This window comes from Medicago sativa, chromosome 3 (assembly GCF_051527215.1).
Source record: "Medicago sativa cultivar Bolivia chromosome 3, Bolivia_mono, whole genome shotgun sequence".
Taxonomy (NCBI): domain Eukaryota; kingdom Viridiplantae; phylum Streptophyta; class Magnoliopsida; order Fabales; family Fabaceae; genus Medicago; species Medicago sativa.
In genome coordinates this window covers 61,663,810-61,683,846 of record NC_140751.1, presented here as the reverse complement: position 1 = coordinate 61,683,846, position 20,037 = coordinate 61,663,810, and the positions used below count along the sequence as shown (strand labels likewise).

The following is a 20,037-nucleotide window of genomic DNA, read 5'->3' as shown; positions in this document are numbered from 1 at the left end:
ATCCACCATTTGTCATACCTAAAAAGATGACTAATTTTAAGTGGGTGTTAGGGGACAGATTTTGTACCAAAGATGAGTTCAAGGAAGCAATTACCAACTATATTATCTACAATAGGACTTGTTTGAAACGATTCAAAAACTAAAAGGACTTGTTTGGGACTTTTGAAACTTAAAGGACCACTTTGGGAAAAATGAAAAAACTTAAAGGACCTTTATATGCATTTGACCAAAAATATATCAATTCACACACTAGCATACGCATTTTGTTCCAACATACTTAAATATGTAAATCAATTATATATTGAAATGAAAGATTCAGAAGCAACAGAATTAAGGTTTTTTTTGGGACGGATTTTGGAACGGATCTTAAAATTTGTGACGAGGCTTTTTCGGACCACTACCACAATTTTGGCTTTTAATAGCACAAGTTTAATAGCGCTTCTGGATAAATGCTATTGAAAATTCCACCCAGAGACCTGTTATAGCACTTTTTAGAAAGCGCTAAAAAAAACATGTTAAAAACTAGGTTAGATAGCGCTTTTCGGTGAACGCTATTATTTCGTTTCTCAAAGATATCGCTTTTTATAAACGCTATTGTTGGAGGGGTGTGTAGATAGCACTTTTTAGGAAACTCTATTGTTAGATGAGGGTACAGATAGCGTTTTTCAAAAAACGCTATGGTTGGACTTAATAAAAAAAAAAGGTGGATTTCTTTAAAAAAAAAAAAGGTGGATGTTAATTTTTTTATTTTCTCCCACAAAACCCACGACCTCCATTCTTCCTTCTCCTAAAATGGAAAACCTTCGCATCTTCCATCTCCCTCACGATCTTCTTCGGTGAAAACCTTCTCCCTCACGATCTGGTCTAGATCTCTCTTCATTTCGGTATTGTACGTGGTGGTGAAAATGCTTTGGTGGTGGTTTTGAACACGCACACACACACACTCTCTCTCTCTCTCTCTCTTCATTTTGGTTCGATTGCAACACCCAGCTGCAAATCTTTCATTTGTTCGTCATTGTTGGCGAAACAATATCCAGTGGCCAAGCTATTTCTCTCATCTCTCCTCTTTTCACCAACTCATCCTCATGTCAGTTCTCGACTCTCTCGCCTCTTGTCAGAGTAAGCCAATTCACTCACCAATCTCTCCTTCCTTCTCCTATTACTTGTTTTAGGATTTCAGAATTGGGGATTGTTTTAGGGTGTCAGAATTAAGAATTGGAAATTGTTTTAGGGTTTTAGAATTGGGGATTGTTTTAGGGTGTCAGAATTGGTAATTCGAAATTGTTAATTGGAAAATTGCTTATCATATGCTTGTTTATGATAATTGCTTATTGCTCAAAATTGCTTATTATGTAGAAAATTGCTTATTTGCTTTTTGTGTCGTGTAGAATTGTTTGTGGTAAATTGCTTATTGTTCAGAATTGTTCATCACTGCTACAATCGTTATTTGACAACACTGCTTTGTTGGATAGCTTTGCTATAATCCTACATATGCTATCTCCATGTGTACTAGTTGTTTTCTATAATTTTTTTGTAAACATTGTAATGTTTGGAAGTAAGATCATGTTGAATTGTGTTGACAAGCAATAGAGATGTGTATGTGTTCATCTTACTTACTTATATATTCAAGGCTTTGAGGTTATCATGTGTGATAGAATTGTTCATAATTTAATGTTGAAACTGAACATCAAAAGTAATCCTTGCTTTTTTTCTAATTTGGGTCGGAGACCATTGAAACAGATTTATAAGTGTGTTGACTAGTACCATGCTCAAGGTGCAATGTTCTACTCTTGAACATAGAGTGCATGAACCTTGCTAGTATATGAATTATAGATAGTTTCCTCTAATAAGATGTGATGCTATATAGAATAATTAATATGGTTTCTTTTAAGTAGCAGTTTGTGTGCAGTTTTTTCTATGCTTTGTTTACAGGGTTATGAGCATTATATAATAAAGGAGTAGATGTTGAATGAGCCTCTTTTTAAAGATAATGGGAAAACTTCTTGAAGAACATCCAGTAGTAGCAAGTTAGCTTTAGTTGATTACTTGAACCAAACTATGCACTTGTAGAGTCAAGATAGGTAACTTAAACTATTTTGTACTTTGTTCTCACCTCTCAGCATGTGATACTTTCTTTTGCTTCCTTTGAATGCAGCCTCTCATATGAGAAAATGTCATATGCAGCTTGTTAATTAATAGATAAGTCAGATATATTAAAGCACGTAAGTCACTACTAGTCTTTCTATTGTAGACTTGGTCAACTCATACTAAACCAACACACAAGTTGCTATACTTTGGAGATAACAAATTTATGATACACTTCCCTTTTTCATAGGGAAGTAGAGGAGGAGGGTGTAATATAAGAGATAGTGTATTTTTAAAGCAACTCTTGTTTATGATTTGCTTATGTCTATAAAATATTGGTGAAGTTAAATACAACTGGGTATGAATAAATAATAAAGAATCACTAATCCAATTAGAATGCTTATATAGGTCTTTTATTCATTCTTGTACATTTCCTAGTTTTACACATTAAGATATTCCTAACTATCTATCTAGTGCGTGTGTCTTGGTCTCACTCATGATATTTCTTGATGGTAAATTGAGAGTTCTATGACTCTTGAAACTTTTGGTAGTTCTATTTTTACATTTATTCGATTTGGGAGCTCCTTAGATAGATGCTACTTCATAAGGCAATAGCATGGATTCCAACACCACTCATGATATCATTATACTTTAAGTCATTGGAATTATTATTTCTTACCTATTTTTATAAATTCTTAAATTAGTATTAGTTAGAATGGATGAATACTATGATTTGCATTGAAAGAGATATGGCAGGGACATGAACCAATTTAGTAGAACTACAAAAATAATGAATCCAAATTCAAATCCTTTTGATGTCACTAACATGCAGTTCTTTAATTCTCTTTAAAGGTACTTTATTCTGGTGTATACCAAGAAGGCGGTTTCATAATGTACATGTGATTGGCAGGGTATCATAATGGACCTTACATATTCACTTTAGGCACTAATATTTCATTTAAGAATTTTCAAAGTTCAAAGTTCATACTGCATCAATCATATCTAAAAGAAATTACTTCAAAAAAATCATATCTAAAGTAAAATATATCAAATAAATTTATAAGTACTACTATCATATATCAAGACCAACATCATAAACTTGCTATTTTATTTTATTATTTTTTTTTTTTGTCTAGACATTTGATATTCAGAAGTTACATTAAACTCTTGACTATTCACAATTTACTTGATTACATTGATAATTTGTTTCCTTTCTCATTTGTTTCCAGGTCTCAAAGGAAGGGACTACACCATTTAGCTACATTATTATTGACAACCACACGTATGTACCATTGCTTAAATGATTTTACATAAAATTTGTGTTGATTTTACCTTCCTCCTAATTTTTCACTTGTGGGGCTCTGAAAAGACAATGATACAAGTATATGAAAGTTATTGGCATTACACGATCCAAAAATTATGATCAAGTTAAATTTAAGCACTAGGAGTATTAAGAAGGAACAACCAATAACATAGTGTCTACAGTCTAGTGAGACATGCTTGATAGATAATTGGATTTCTTAAGCATGTGGTTTGATAATCGGTCTGATCTGATTCGTATTCTACACAAAGTTATTAGAGATGTAATGCAACTGCTAATTTTGACACATGGTGTTAGTTAATCTTGACTCATATAAGTAATGTATAAATTTATCTTATAACGTTGAACATTCAGGAAGACACAAACATGTATATTCACAGAAGGATCTCCTACAATGGTACCGGAAGATCTTTCACGTGCAAAATTGATATCTGCATTGAATGGAGCTAGAGTGGCCTATTTTGATGTTAGGATGCCTGCAACTGCCCTTGTCATTGCTAAAGAGGTAATTAGATATTAGTTGTAGCATAATGTAATATAGGATTATCATAATTCTAAATAGATTCGGAACAATTCAATTTTCTGTGACTTCTATTAGTACTGTTCTCAAGAGGTTTCTAAGTAAATTGTCATTGTTGGAACTGTTTAATTATGTTCCCAAATTAGTACTTTTTGGAGGGTTTTGGTTTTATGTCCCCCCTCATCTTCATCTTCATCTTTATTTTGTACTTTTATCTTTTTATGGAATGAATTCTGAAGATTGTAAGGAGATTATTATGAATGTAATTTGCTATATTCATATTTCAGTATCTTATTATAGCGTTTAATTATAGCATTTTTGGTTACAAATTTTTAAAAAAAAAATACGCAACTTTTATTAGCGCTTTTAGTAAAACGCTAAGAAACCCCTATTTGAGTAGAAAGGGTACGATAGCTCTTCCCAGAAAATGCTAAGAAACAACTGTTAGAAAAGCTACTTTAATAGCACTAGAATAAGGCTATATTAGCGCTTTTCTGAAAGTGCTATTGATGTGTTGCTATTTAATAGCATTTGGAAAGCGCTATTATAGGCTCCTGACCTTTTATAGCGGGGGCTTTCTTAGCGCTTGAGAAGCGCTATTAAGAGCCAAAATAAGTGCTATTAAAGGGGGTATTTTGTACCACTACTACAAAATACCCCCTTTAATAGCACTTATTTTGGCTCTTAATAGCGCTTCTCAAGCGCTAAGAAAGCCCCCGCTATAAAAGGTCAGGAGCCTATAATAGCGCTTTCCAAACGCTATTAAATAGCAACACGTTAATAGCGCTTTCAAAAAAGCGCTAATATAGCCTTATTCTAGTGCTATTAAAGTAGCTTTTCTAACAGTTGTTTCTTAGCACTTTCTGAGAAGCGCTATCGTACCCTTTCTACTCAAATAGGGGTTTCTTAGCGTTTTACTAAAAGCGCTAATAAAAGTTGCGTATTTTTTTAAAAAAAAATGTAACTAAAAATGCTATAATTAAACGCTATAATAAGATACTGAAATATGAATATAGCAAATTACATTCATGATAATCTCATTACAATCTTCATAATTCATTCCATAAAAAGATAAAAGTACAAAATAAAGATGAAGATGAGGGGGGACATAAAACCAAAACCCTCCAAAAAGTACTAATTTGGGAAACCAGTCTTGTTCCTAGCAAATTCTGCCAGAATCTGAGAGGCAAATCATTGTACCGGAAATGTGAGGATAAAGCGAGACCAATGTTAGCTAATATGTCTGCACATTTGTTACCCTCTCTATATATATGAGTAACCTGGAATCTAAAGCTATTCAACAAAAACAAACATTGAACTAGCAGTCTCCAGCCAAAGACTGCCAATGATGCATATGAGCCAGCTCTATGGCTACCATTGCTACTATTAATTCTGCATTCAAAGCTGAACATTGACCAATATTGATAGTAAAGGCACCTAAAAAACTTGAGTCATAAGAGTGGAGTACATACCTTTCGAAGCATAAATCCTTTCATTAATCCTTTAGTTAAGATTAGGGATTAGAGAAACACCTAAACCAATGATGAGACAGGAAGCAACTAAGAAGCCAACTCTTTTTCGATTTCAACTTCTAAATACTTTCTCATTCTTATCTACAATCAATTCATATAGAGAAAAATCAAAACAAAACAATATTTCAAAAAGAAAACCTAGCAAAATCAGAGAGAGAGAGAGAGAGAGAGAGAGAGAGAGAGAGAGAGAGATTTGGGGTTTACTTACCTTTTGTTTGAAAGAAAGAGAAGAGGGAAAGAGGCGTTCATGCAAGAGAGAAGATGACAACCAATAGAGAAGACAATGTGTTATGTTTTAGAGATAACTTACAATGAGCATATATACAAAGCTCATTAATAACAAACCCTTTGACAAGAATAAAGAAAAATGGAGCAGTAAATGTTATGGTCCATTGTTGTGATCAAACGTGCAATACAAAAAACAACGGGCGCCGTATATAAGCGGGACACCTTGAAAACAACTCAGCTATAAGTATAAAAACTGAGCGCAAACTACCAACACCAAAACAGCCCCAAAAGCCAAAACTGAACGCGGCCTCTATATGTTATAATTTATATAGTATAACAGAAGCAAAATCAGCCTCTATATAGTATCTTATACATAACACAACCATAAGCAATTTTCTAAACTCTAACCATAACCAAGCTACTAGCATCTAAATATTCCAAGTGTTTGAAGCAAAGATATGAACGACAATTACCTGTAACAAGTTCTGCTATGAATTCACATTTCTCTCCTACAGATGTCTTTATTCTTGATGTGATAACATCAATAATGGATCAACCTAATTTTTTTTTTTTTGTTATTCATAAACAATTGAGAGATAAAGAAGCAATATGCAATAGCCAATCCACAACTTATTTGGTACTACTACTGCTATTTATTTCCTTTCATTTGGTCAATAGCGTGTCCCAAGTAGAATTAAGTCAAAGAGACCTAGATTGCTAATATTATTGCTATCATATGCCTAAATTATTTTGAAGTATTTAAGTCATATTCAAAGAATGTATTGATTACCGGATCTTTAATGTTACATCAAATTCCACAACCATAGTATGAGTATGATATGATATGACTTGTCTCAATGTACTAGAGTCATACATATTCAATACGGTGATGAATCACCATAACTTTATTGCAATATCAAAATCCACAATCATAAACAAGTTTTGAATGGAAGATTCATATATCAACTACAACAAAACCAAAAATTAAGAGTAGTTCAATACATGGAAAAACTACCTCTGAGACAGAGTTGGAAGGACTGTAAGTTCCCTAAAGCCTCCTCCTAAATTAACTTTACTTCCATGACCTGAAAAAGACATCAGACATTTAGCAACAAAAAAAAAATCGATAACATATTTAAATTCAATATGACACTGTAAGAAAATAAGATTTTTGAAGAATGACATGTGGGCTTGATACTTGTGATTCTGTGGCGTGAGCAGAAAAATCCAGCATATGAAAGAGCAAAAAAATCCACTAAAATTGGCATTAGTGGACCTGATCTCATGCAAGTTCAACAAGTCAATGAAAAATATATATCAGTTTATTTTTGTAGTTATATTCATTTACTTCTGACATTATTTCTTTAACAATTCAACAAATAACTAAAATTAATTTTTTTCCCAAGTCAGTAGGCCTTAAACAGAATAAATATCAGCCAGCATTTCTAACATTGAGAAGTATTTTAAATTAGAATATCACCTTCTCATTCCCTTTGACTATAAAATATCCTCCAAGATCAAGGGGACACTCGCCTAATCAAAGAAAAACTGAAGGTAAGATTTTGTTTAAAATAATAAGAAATGCAAAAGATTAATAAAACAATTAAATGAATAAAACGAACAAGTTTTGCAAGCTCGGCTTCATCTCTATTAGACAAAACACAACAACAACTCCGTAACATAATAGGCAATCTTCCAATTAAAACATCGGTCTGCGGAAAGAAAAAAAAAATTGCTTCAGTTAATAAAAGATATCTTTGTCAAATTCAGATAATATAATAATGGGGGTCAATTACCTTTGGCACTCTAATTTTGTTATCTGGACTTCCCTGAGTGTATTCAACGTCGACATATATCGGAGCATCATACCTTTATATTAGACAAAATAAAGCATAATTCACAGCAAGTTAGGCACAACAAAAAAAAGTGGCATATGGTCTCACTACAACTTCGAATCAGTAGTATAAGTAAACTAAAAGAAATTAAAATAACATAGAACTTAAGAAGAAAATTAAGAGAATGCTTTTGAGCATTATTAGAATTCTATGAACAGCTCAGAAGCATCCAATTAAAAACATTAGATATGATTCCAAGGAAAACGATTCCTACGTTCGGTCAGATAGTCGGCATGTCTGTGGGGTAACTAACTCAAGGATACCATCCCTTGTTATAATCAACAATAAAATCATCATATTACAATGTTTAGAGGTTTGCAAAAATAAAAACAAAGTTATCGTTCAGTATCAGGACCAAATCAATTTCCATTCTTTCTTGATATCCAAAAAAAAAAAAAAAATCAGATCGAGGGTTTCACGTTGAGCTGCAATCATTTCACACATTTGTAAAGTCAAATTAGCTATTGGACATAATAGTGAACAAATTAATCATGTTAGTTTCAGCAATACCTGATTGAGGGTTGCGAGGATTCAACTAAGGGTTCGCAACGGATGACGGGTTTGCGGAGGATGAAAGATTCGCGGAGAAAGATCAACGATTTTGTGATTATTGATGAAGATCGATGGATTTCAACGGCGGATGGGTTCGAGGGAAGGATGGGTTCGCGGTGGAAGAAAAGAAAGGGTTTGATGCGGTAAGATGGGTTGGAGTGAGAGAAGGAAGAGAGAGATATACCTGGGTTTGGAGACGGCGTGCGGCGTGGTGGTGGAGAAGAACAACGATGCGGCGGAGAAGAAGGAGTTCGATGGAGGAGAAAAGGTTCGATGTAGGAGAAGAGGTTTTCATTTTTTGATGGAGAAAAGCTACACGTACGATTGCCTTTTGTGAGTTCCTTTTTTTTTTAATATATTTTGATAAACACCAAACATAGCGTTTGTATAAAAACGCTAACTATGCCCCCCTCCAATAATAGCGTTCACTGCAAAGCGCTATCTTTGCGAAGCTAGGTAATAGCGTTTTCCTAAAAGCGCTATCTAATCCATATTTTGAGTAGTTTTTGTTAGCGCTCGGCCAAATGCTATAAAAGGCATGTGTGTTGCCTTTTTAATAGCATTTATATAGAAATGCTATTAAAATTGTGCTATTAAAAGCCAAAATTGTAGTAGTGTACGGAGCAAATTCCGTCGGAAAACAACTCTCCGTCTGAAATCCGTGTGAAATGCGTCCAAAAACCGTCTGAATTCCGTTTGAAAATCCGTCCGAAAAATGCATTTTTTTAGTAGTATAACTTGATTGCATCCATCTTCATTGTAATTCACCAAAACACCTTCTTGAGACCGTGATACGTCTTGGTAGTTCTTGGATAAATACTCAACTTACTTCTAAATTCTTCTTCTAGAATCATCTTCCTTAATTTTGAAATTTCATGAACATAGACCTTGTCCTTGGATTTAAGAATTCCATCTTGTTTTTTGAAATCATTTCCTTTTCCTTGAGCAGTGAGATGTCTTTGCTTTTTCTGATACTAATAACCTTCTTGATCTTTTCTTATTTGCTCAAACACATCACTTGTTATCTTCAACGTTCCATGTTTGACACTTATATGTTAACTCGAGACCAAAACTCAAATCTTTGAATTCTTCTATGCACCATGTTATTCCTACTTAATGCGTCCGCTACAAGATCCACTTTTTCTCAAATGTGTATGACTATCACTAAATTACCCTTTGTTAAAGATACATTTAATGTTAACTTTCATATACCATGACTAATCGGTAGTTGTTGAGGACAAGCCCGGAAGAAAATAAATAAGGAAGAGAGTTGGACTTGAGGTGGAGTGTTAAAAATTAAGTAATCTCACATATGAGGGAACAAGAAAACCTAAAATATTTATAAGTAATGGAAAGTTTTAGTTCATTTGTTCAAGCCTTTAAACTGTGTACCTCCACACTATAATACAAACTAACTCTTATTATATTTCTACACTCAAATTGAGCTTGTGCGATAGTGAAAATCCAACAGTTAATCTCCCAAAATTTAACAGAAGGGATCACAAAAAAATCAGGTCGCTAAGCACACAAAAATTAGTAAAAACATAAAAATAACTGAAGTACCTAAGAACAGGTTCAATAGTAGACATGATTTTGGCAACTATTATGAAAGAAAGCAAAAATTTCGACACCCATAGAAAATCATAGAACCCTGGATTTATCCTTCCAAAAAGTTTCTTGATAAGGAATATTGTGACAGATCAGGTAGGGTTTGTAAACTATCTGAGATGCCGAAAGAATACACTTGTTCCTGAATTCTTTAATCCGATATAGCTGCATCCACTTGTAGATAAACATATCCACACACAAAAAAAAAAAACTTCTATTCCAAGTCTTGAACTAATGTTATTGAAAAGTAGATAATAAAAAATATACCACCCAAAAATAGGCACGTTAATGAAAACAGCGCACAAGCGTCCTCCTGCCCTCTGAATGATCGGACCACATATTAAAATAAAATTAGTCAGTTCTTTGTGGCTTATCTTCAATACCTTCTTATAAAACACTTAGTCTTATTTGAAGAAAAATTCCTTGACAAATAACTTGTAAAAACATTTCAACTGTGCCTTGTGCTTTTAAAATGATTTCAAGTCTTTTCATAGAACACTTATTGTAAACAAAGTGATTTTTGTTAGAGTGAATATATGTGTGATTTTGTTGGTGTGGTATAGGATTACATGCATTCTTATATGCCTTATTTTTAATTTAATATGCAAAGAGTTTCATATAATTGTTTTGTGTTAACGGTGAAGTGAGTGGTTATTGGTGGCCGTAACACAAACCTTTGGGTGGTCTCGCTATTGATTGTTTTTAAGGTGGTGATTTTGGTTTTTGAGATCGGGGTGTTGACGAGGGTGTTGGTCATAAAAGTTGAGGATGTTGATGAGGGAGAGGCATAATCGTGCATCAATTGGTGGTTGTGTGATTTGGATGGGTGTCAGTTGTTTGTGTCTAGAATCTCGTTTTATTTTGGTGATAAATTGGATTATGTAGTGATCTCGAATCTTAATCTATCTCCGTCGCTGCTTACTCGTGTTGGTTTTGAGTTGTTTTTGTGTTGGTCCGTGACTTGGTTTGGATGGTTCGTGAGCCGGATCTGTTTGCACTATTGTTCCACATGTTTACTGACCTTGAGATTTGTCTTCTGGATTCTGGTGGGCCGATCGCTTTTGCTTCGAGATCAGAAGTTAGTATCTAGTTTCAAGTTTTTGGGATAGTTATGGTGTCTTCTCCGAAAGTCCGGGAGTTGAGGCGTGCCTTATTGATTTGTTTTTGGATTCTGGTGAGCCGATCGCTTTTAAATCGAGATCGGGAGTCGGTTTATTCACTTTTTTGCCTTGTTTTGGTGTCTTCTCCGACAGACCGAGAATTGATTGGTGGTGGAATCCGAATGAGTGCTGGAATTTGGCTCTGTTGAAGGTAAGGTGTTGTTGTTAGGGGTTTGAACGGGTGTGATGGTTTTTTGGAGTGGATTTGATGTGAGAAGCAGACGATAAGTGTTTGGATTTTGTTTTTGTGGTCATTCACGATGGAGTGTGATGTTTTGGCTCAACTTTTGTTTTATGTTGGTTTGTGGAGTTTTAGCTTGATTTTGGTGGAGATTTAATTTTTGAGGTTTGTTTTTTATTTGGGTTTAAGATGTAAGGTATATGCATTCCCTTTTGGGGGGGTCCCGCCTATATACGGCGTCCTTTGCTTTGTAGTTTATGTCTTACCGGTCCATGTTCGTCTTGTGCAGGGACTTGGTTATAGATAAATTTTGCCGTTTAAAAAAATATGTCTATCATAGATTACTAATAGTAAAAAAAGTGATTTTAATTTGAGTGAGGTGTATGTGTAATTTTGTTGGTATGTTTTAGAATTACATGCCTTCTTATATGCCTTATTTCTAATTTCATATGCAAATAGTTTCATATAGTACCTTGACCTTGGCTGTTGAATGCAAGTATGAAGCCTACTCCAATCCCTACCACACTTGTAGCAAAACTGACAACCACACCTAAAAAGAAAAAGCATTGAGTCGTTTTAAATAATTTTTCATCAATACACTATAGAATTAATTAAACTTAAAATTAGTGAAATGAATGATTAAGGATAAGCTAGAGAAGGTAAGATATAATTATACAATACAACCTGCATGTCATATGTACACATCCGGTAGATCTCTGTACATGCATAGAGCATTTTGGACATCTCTGCCACTTTTCTCTTCTAGCCAAATCCAAAAAAATCCTATCGGATGGTTTTTGGCCTTCTATTTCCGACGATTGATATTCCTGACAATTCATATCTGGGTGCCATGGAACTTTACATTGTGCACAGAATAACCTATGACAAGAAGGGCATTCACAACTTGTAACAGCACCTGCTTCGTCATTCACCAATAAAAGAGAACAATTCTTATAAGGGCAGTAAATTTTTTCCTTCAAAGCAATGGAAGCCTCACAGTTTGCAGATTCCCAATCAACAATGAATTTTTTAGGTAAAATAGATTGCAAATGTTCTGGTTTCAATTCAACAGAACATTCTGGATCCGGACACTTCATTTTCACCATTTTTTCTTTTCTTTGAACCTTCACATACTTGGATATGCACTTAACACAAAAGGGGTGATTGCATGAACCAGTTGTGAATATTTTAGAGTCAATTACAGAATCAAGACATATACCGCATAAGCTTTTTGAGGATTGGCCTTGTTCGACAACTTTCTTTGTTTTGTTTTGAGATCCTTTTGCTGAAAAACGTCGAAGTTGACGACTAATGGTTGCTTTCATCGGCATCTTCTTTTCATCAGCACAGTCTTCTGCAATCGATTCCCTAGGTAACTGTGTTAGGTTTTTTTCTTTTTTTAGGGGAACTGCGTTAGGTTTTAATTTGTGCGGACGCATCCTAGGTTTTGCGGTGTTTTATTAGGGTTACTAGGTATTGTTTTCTACTAGATCTTTCACCCGTACTGCCGCACGGGTCATATACATCTTTGCAAATATTGTACTACAATACAATCCATCACTTATTTCACTAATTATTTTGATAAAGAGTACTATAAATTGCAAGAGTATTTTATTACTTAAACGATGGATGTTTACACACTTTTAAAAATCTTTGTATACTACATTTGATGTAGTATTGATGCAATTGCCATTTTTATCAATCAACAAAATTTTAAGACCATTTCTCCAAATAAAAATAATAAGCTGTATAGAACCAACAAAAAAAAAAAGGTCGAATTCACCATATATATTAAATTGTAGGATTATGTACGTCATTCGTGATATCAAACAATGAGGATCTTCGTTGAACAATTTTACACTTCTCGTTAGGCTCCATGATGGTTCTCACACTAACAATAATTTGGTTCGAATAGAGAAAAAAAACCGTTATTGTGTATGATATAAAACCCTTTAGAACAACTCAAACCACATGAACAAATATGTTAAGCACGGGTATATGAAGTGTTATATAAGACCATGCATTTCTTAACTTGCACTGCAATGTTTATATGAATCACACCAGAAAAATTTACTTTGAATTATAAAATAAAATAAGTTATGCTCCATGTCTCAAATTGTTTTTTTCTTAAAGAATATCTCAAATTATTTTAAATATGAAAAAACTACGTGTGAATATAAATAGATTTTTTATAAGAAAAATCATAGAAATTATCTAAACTAACCATTCTTGAAAAGTAAAGGTTAGAAAAAGACATCCTTCTGTCTTTGGACTGCAGGATAAAAGACATCATAAAGGAGCCTAAAGGGAACCTAAAGACATCAGCAAGTAAGAAAATTACGAATTTGATAGATTATGGAACCAAAAGAAAACAAATTAATCCATAAATATACTTAAATAGATTATTCAACAAAATATCGTTTCACTTAAGCTATAGCTTTAATATTTGTAGGTACATTGAATTATCAAAAATCATATTTATTTAGCCTTTGAGATTTTTTTTAAGGATATTTAGCCTTTGAAATATTCACTTTAATATTCTACACCTATTTTGATTCAATCCACGACATAGGTAATAGGATAAATAAATAATTATTGTGAAATTCATGTTGACAATTGAGATACATATGTATGTGGTTATATTTCTTTATTGCATATACAAAGACAATCAACGAAGCAAGAATCTGAGAAAGTATTTGCATAATGGAATTTTATAATCATTGTCATTTCTTAAGTTATTGAATTGTGGGGCAGTGGCTTATAGAGGCAAATGGTTGAGAGCACAAATAACACTGGATAATCCTTTATGAAGACCGTATAACTTCATTTTCATCGAAATTTTGTTTGAAAGTTCACACAATCATGAAGATTGATGTATTTATTGTGAGAGCCTACACAGCACACTGCTGAACCTCTTGTTTCGTTTGATATTATCAGGCATGTTGCAAACCTAAAAGGGAAAAAAGATGTGAGCATGAAGGTAAGAACATTGTTGGAACATGTGTGGAAATTGAGTTAAAAAGACTAAACACAAATTCCCATTGGGTAGAACTAGTGTTGTGTGAATTGAAAAAAGTGGAAGTCCCACATCGGATGGAACACACACATTAGTAGTGTTTATATAGTGGGGGTGTACCTCCAATTAATGGGGGTACATAAGCACTAGAGAAAAATATATATTGATATATATTTTATTATTTGGAAATGATAAATTAAATAATTAATTTAATCATTATTAGAAAGTGCTTTCTTAGTCCCCAAGTTTTGCTAAAATATTTTTGTACTAAATCTAATATATTTTGGTACTCAATTGAGATATTTTTGTACTAGATCTAATATGTGAATTACTTAATGACAAAGTAATGTATTACTTGTTCCCAAAGTTTCTCACTTATTAGTTGTGAATTTTCTCTATAAATAGAGAGCTCACACAGTGCATTCCACACACCAAAGAGTTTCATTGAGTTGTCGGAAACTTTTTCTCTCTTCTCCCCTATTTGACTTGTGTTGACGAGTCTTTCATCTCTTCTCCCTCCTTCGACTTGTTTAACAAGTCCTTCTCCTTTTTCTACTCCTTTCTGTCCCTTCGGAATTAAGAGTGTTCTTAAGACCATAGTCCCTTTTCGGTTTAATGTCCCTTCGGAATTAAGAATGGTCTTAAGTTCATAGCCCCTTCGGTAATATACGTCCCTTCGGAATAAATAGTACTTTTAAGATCATAATCCCTATTTGGAATAAACAATGTCTCGTCGAAATTAAGAATGATCTTAACGGTATATAAAAATTATTTCAATATTTTCTATTTGAGGCGAAATGGTGGTATCACCATATTTGAGTGGTCGTAGTACCATATTGATACTTTGGAGAAATTAAGGTTAGAATGGTGGTAACACCATATTTGAGTGATCATAGCACCATAATAGAGTGGTAACAATACCATATTAAAGTGGTTTCAGTATTAAAGAGTGGTCTTAGTACCATATTTGAATGAGTAATTCTCGAACGATTAACTACAGTGCAGTAGTTAATCGAACAGTTGTAGCTGGGCTTGTTTTATCCTGGAGGCGGCGTGGTTGATAGTCTACCTTGCACAATTTTGGGTAGTACCACGAAACGTCTTAAAGAGAGCGACCTGGTCGTGACTCAACCTAGTAACAACTTCGGTAGATAATAAAATTTGGAAATCCAAATACAACAGTTTGGAAATCCGAAAAACAACAAACACATTATAATAATGGAGAAATTAAAAAGGTTGTTGAGATCAACCATGGCTGGAAAACAAATACATTAATGTAAATAGCAAGCAAACATGAAGAATGGTTAGAAGAAGTGAATGGGAAAAAAGATTCGGACAACTGAACCTCACCATATACTCATCGACGTCAACCGTGTCTCCCGCAACATTCTCTTTATTCTCCAAATCGGCGGCGGAACCACCCACTAAACCATCTCGGAGGTGATCAAGATATCGAGGACGAAACTTATTAAGACAGGTCGGGTTCAGTTTCACGAATACATTGGAAGATCGATTTATATGACAAAGGAAGCAACATCACAAACAATTTGTTGATGTTGTTGCTCACCTCAGAATAAAAAACGATTATGCATATAGAGAGGAAAAAAATTTGAATGAAGATAGCCATTGGAAATAGTATAGTTTTTCTTATCTATATATAAATGGCATTGGAAATGGCCGTGTGCAACAATACATGCATTTGATTATTTTTTTTTGGAGAGCAACATACATTGGAAATAGATAGTCAAATAGCCCAACAATTTATAAAAGGTAGTAGTTCTGATCATTGGAAGTGGAAAATGGTTTCCATTGAGAACATGCTAGCTAATTAATGTAGTGAGTAAATAAACGTAGGCACACAGGGTGCACTTGATAATTGATGCATGTATAGAAAATTAAAGTTTGGTTGATAAAAAGAAAAACGTGCCAAGTGAAAAGAGTGGGGCCCGAGAGAGTTTAAGGGAGAGTACTAAACGTTGGAAACACATTAAATTAGCATTGGAAACAAAAAGTAAGGATGAGAGAGATAAACTGAGACTCAAATTTGAATGGTGCAGATCAGATTGCTTGGAGATCAACGGCTGACATGAATTGGCGCCCAAATGTAGTAGGGTTAGGATTTACAAGGATATTGCAATGTTAACAAAGATTAGAAATAACTAGACCATCGACCCGTGCTCCGCACGGGTCCTACCGACTAAAATATGTACGAATAAGTTATATCATAATAATAAAAAAAATATGAAATATTCACATGATAAAAATGTATTACATTAATCATATTATCTTGACATTAATATAGTTTGAAAACCGTACATTAGTTATCATACATTACGAAATACTATAAAAACGACATTTGAAGTGACATTAGTATTTTCACATTCATCATTGGTTATCATCAACCCATCTTCCTTTTTTTTTACGTATTCAACCCATCTCTTAAAGTAACTCTTGTTATTACAAATAAAACAAACAAAAATTGACTCCTTTGAAACTTGATCCAAGCCTTACACCAATTCCATATTAAGTTTGTGCTTGTGTGGCAAGAGTTTGTAAGGCCCCTCATTAAATCCTACCATGACATTCTCTAGCTTATATGTTCCTCCTTCTTCAACCATTCCTTGAATCGTTGACACCAGGAACTTACGAACAGTGGCATGGATCCGTCCTCGCTAAACAAAAAATAACATGTCATCAAATATAAACCATAGTATATGTTATCGTAGTGACAACTTGAAAAAAGGATCATTTATTTATACAATCGATTTATATAATATACCTTCTCATCAACCAATATCATGTTCATGAAGATGATATCGTCTGGATTTTCCTTATCACGGATCAGCCATATATGGGCCACACGGACAATCAACTTCAAATCCTTCCTTCCACCTGTCACAGCTGCAATGGGGGTGAAAATGTTTGTCATATTAGCAAGTGCAAGAAAGAATTATATTTGCTTAAATTTGCTTAAAGTCGAGAATGGTTGTATTAGCACAACTAAGTGGTATTTAAATAGGTAATTGTCAATTCTTTTCGTTAGTTTCAAATGTGATTAATCATAGTCTTCTATTGGTAATAATTACTATTCAGAAGTTTTTAATTGCCATTAACTACGTTCTTGATTGCCATTAACACTACGTCATAATTACTATTCAAAATCGAATCAACCTTGATACGTGTTATTTTTTGAAATAAGTGCGTCATAATTGCTTTTAATAGGTAGTAATTGGTAGAGTGGTTAGTGCATAATGCATAAAAGCAATTAAAAGTAATTCATATACGAAAATATGCGACTTTCAAGTTTTTAATTGTCATTAACGATGTTTTCAAGCCATTAACTACGTTCTTAATTGCATTTAACAGTACGTAATAATTACTATTCAAAATCGAATCAACCTTGATACGTGTTAATTTTTGAAATAAGTACGTAGTTAATTGCTTTTAATAGGTAGTAATCAGTAGAGTGATTGGTGCATAATGCATAAAAACAATTAAAAGTAATTCCTATACAAAAATATGCGACTAAAAAGTTTTTAATTGCCATTAACGACGTTTTCAAGCCATTAACTACGTTCTTAATTGTCATTAACAGTACATAATAATTAATATTCAAAATTGAATCAACCTTGATACGTGTTAATATTTGAAATAAGCAGGTCATAATTGCTTTTAATAGGTAGTAATTGGTAGAGTGATTAGTGCATACTTTAGTGGTAAAATTCGAGGTAAATTTCACCTTGAAACGCATATATTCCTATCACTCTATATCGGATAGCACATTATAGTGTAAAAAATGCACGTGAAACATTGAAATGTCGATAGAATAATGTGATAGGAATCAGTGTATGCGTGAAACAGTAAAAAATGTATGCGTGAAACATTTTCAATTGCCACTTTCTAAGGGATGTTTATGTTATTTCTGATTAGCAATTAGTGTAGGGGAATTAGTTATTTCTGATTAGCAATTAGTGTAGGGGAATGTTGACCGACTTTGTTAGGCTTTAACACGTATTCAATTGCATTAACGAAGTGAGAGAACTTTTTTCAAGTTTGAATAAACGGATGTGATCAAGTGCTTGAACGGATGAGATTACTCGAGCAATAAAGGATGTTTAGGAGGGAAAAAAGCTAGGGAATTAGGGCAAAGTAGGGAGGATTAGGGCAAACATGATTGTCAAACAACTCTAGCTTTTATAATAAAGGACTAGACCATTGACCCGTGCTCCGCACGGGTCCTACAGACTAAAATATATACGAATAAGTTATATCATAATAATAAAAAAATATGAAATATTCACATGATAAAAATGTATTACATTAACCATATCATCTTGACATTAATATAGTTTGAAAACCGTACATTTTACATTAGTTATCATACATTACAAAATACTATAAAAACGACATTTGAAGCGACATTCGTATTTTCACATTCATCATTGGTTATCATCAACCCTTTTTTTTCGTTTGCATTCAACCCATCTCTTGAAGTAACTCTTGTTAATAGTCATTACAAATAAAACAAACAAAATTTGAGTTCACCCCACACAAAATTCACCTGACAAAATTTTTCAGAAATTGAATACTCAAATCAAAGTTTTCCGATAGAGAAACATGTAAAATAAAGGAATTGGAATTTGAATTTGAAGAGAGAAACATTCAATAATCGGAACCACAAAAGCAAAACAAATTTTTCCTGTAGAGAAATTACTAAAATACCCCTTATTATTAATGAAAAATACAAAATGGTCCACCCTCTATGCTGCTCAAGAACGGTCCTTCCTTCCCTCAGGTCCTTCTAGCGCACGCAATTTCCAATTTTAACTTCCCTCTTCAGCTTTTTTACTGTCGTTGCCCGTTCCGCTTTCAATATATTCAATCGGTATTGTCATAGCTTAGGTTAAAGCCCTCTTCATAGCCTCACTCTCACTCCCTATCTCAGTTTTTTCACTTCGAATTTGAAAGTCAATTTCTTGTCTCATGTTGATTTTTGAAATGATAGGTGTTTTGTTGTTGTATGTCTATGTCTTTGTTTATTTGCTTTTTCGTCGTCGTCACCGTTGATTGAAACATCCTTCATCATACTTATTTCTAATACGAATAACATTTTTAACATTTTGTTCCAACCCTAATTCCACTAAATTTGGCGCCCTGCTTTTCCCTATTTTTTTGGAAACGCTTCTCCGTGCTTTTTTTTGGTTCACGTCATTATTGCTGTCACAATTCACAAGGCAATGATACAACTTCTACTGTCTATGCCTTTCAGATTAGTTTCAAAACAAGAATTAAATGGCGGTTATTGTATTCCACTCTCCCTTGACTATTGATTTTCCAAAAAGTATTGATTGCCTTCCGATTTTCCAAGGTTTTGTGGTTTCATATCAAAGATTTCTGCCTTCTATATATTCAAGCTTTCAAGTATGTAGTGTACGCACCGTTTCCAGTGATGGCCCACCACCATGACTTTCAGACCATGCTTTCCTATCACATGTTGATCGGTGAATTTTCATACTCTTATTCTTTTATTTTCTGTTTATGTCAACCCTTAATATTTCATCGTTCTCCTCTTTTATGATTGTATTTAGTCGCCATCATTTCAACTCTTAATCATTTGATGTTGATCTGGCAGAAACTCCAAACAACAAAACAAGAGGAAATAGATCAGAAGTGCTACTGATACGACGTTGTTAAGCAGAATAAATCCAATTTCTCCGGCGACAACCACTACAAGAAATACTACCTTTTGCCAGGGATTTTGACAAGGGTTTGAAACCCCTGGCAAATTTGCCAGGGAAAATGCCAAGGAGAACTGCTGGCATAAAACCCAGGAATTTGGCCGTCGGATATTGTAAAAATCCGTCGTATATTGTTGGCGCCAGAATGATATTCGAAAAGCTGAAGGAATCAATGTTGTGTCAGTAAAAAACCGACGGAAT

At 33.7% G+C, this 20,037-nt stretch overlaps 1 protein-coding gene and 2 long non-coding RNA genes across 5 annotated transcripts; 1 reads left to right on the top strand and 2 right to left on the bottom strand.

Annotated features, from left to right (window-relative positions):
- The first annotated feature begins 1,169 nt into the window (after window positions 1-1,169).
- Window positions 1,170-3,416, top strand: LOC146938911 (uncharacterized). Its single transcript, XR_015031445.1, has 3 exons — window positions 1,170-2,081; window positions 2,938-2,996; window positions 3,315-3,416. It is a non-coding gene; the product is annotated as an uncharacterized LOC146938911 (long non-coding RNA).
- A 1,507-nt stretch (window positions 3,417-4,923) lies between these two features.
- Window positions 4,924-8,630, bottom strand: LOC146938910 (uncharacterized). Of its 3 annotated transcripts, none has more exons than XR_015031443.1 (5): window positions 8,092-8,630; window positions 7,483-7,555; window positions 7,309-7,398; window positions 7,167-7,219; window positions 4,924-6,771 (listed from the first exon to the last, which is right to left on the bottom strand). It is a non-coding gene; the product is annotated as an uncharacterized LOC146938910 (long non-coding RNA). The 3 variants fall into 3 exon arrangements; XR_015031442.1 differs by lacking the exon at window positions 8,092-8,630 and adding an exon at window positions 7,796-7,921; XR_015031444.1 differs by lacking the exons at window positions 4,924-6,771; window positions 8,092-8,630 and adding exons at window positions 6,801-6,962; window positions 7,796-7,952.
- Window positions 8,631-9,851: 1,221 nt separating this feature from the next.
- Window positions 9,852-12,521, bottom strand: LOC146938909 (E3 ubiquitin-protein ligase RSL1-like). The gene is made up of 3 exons (XM_085749701.1): window positions 11,767-12,521; window positions 11,555-11,632; window positions 9,852-9,906 (listed from the first exon to the last, which is right to left on the bottom strand). Exons 1-3 carry the CDS (start codon window positions 12,519-12,521, stop codon window positions 9,852-9,854), a joined length of 888 nt encoding a protein of 295 aa, XP_085605827.1.
- Between the last annotated feature and the right edge of the window lie 7,516 nt (window positions 12,522-20,037).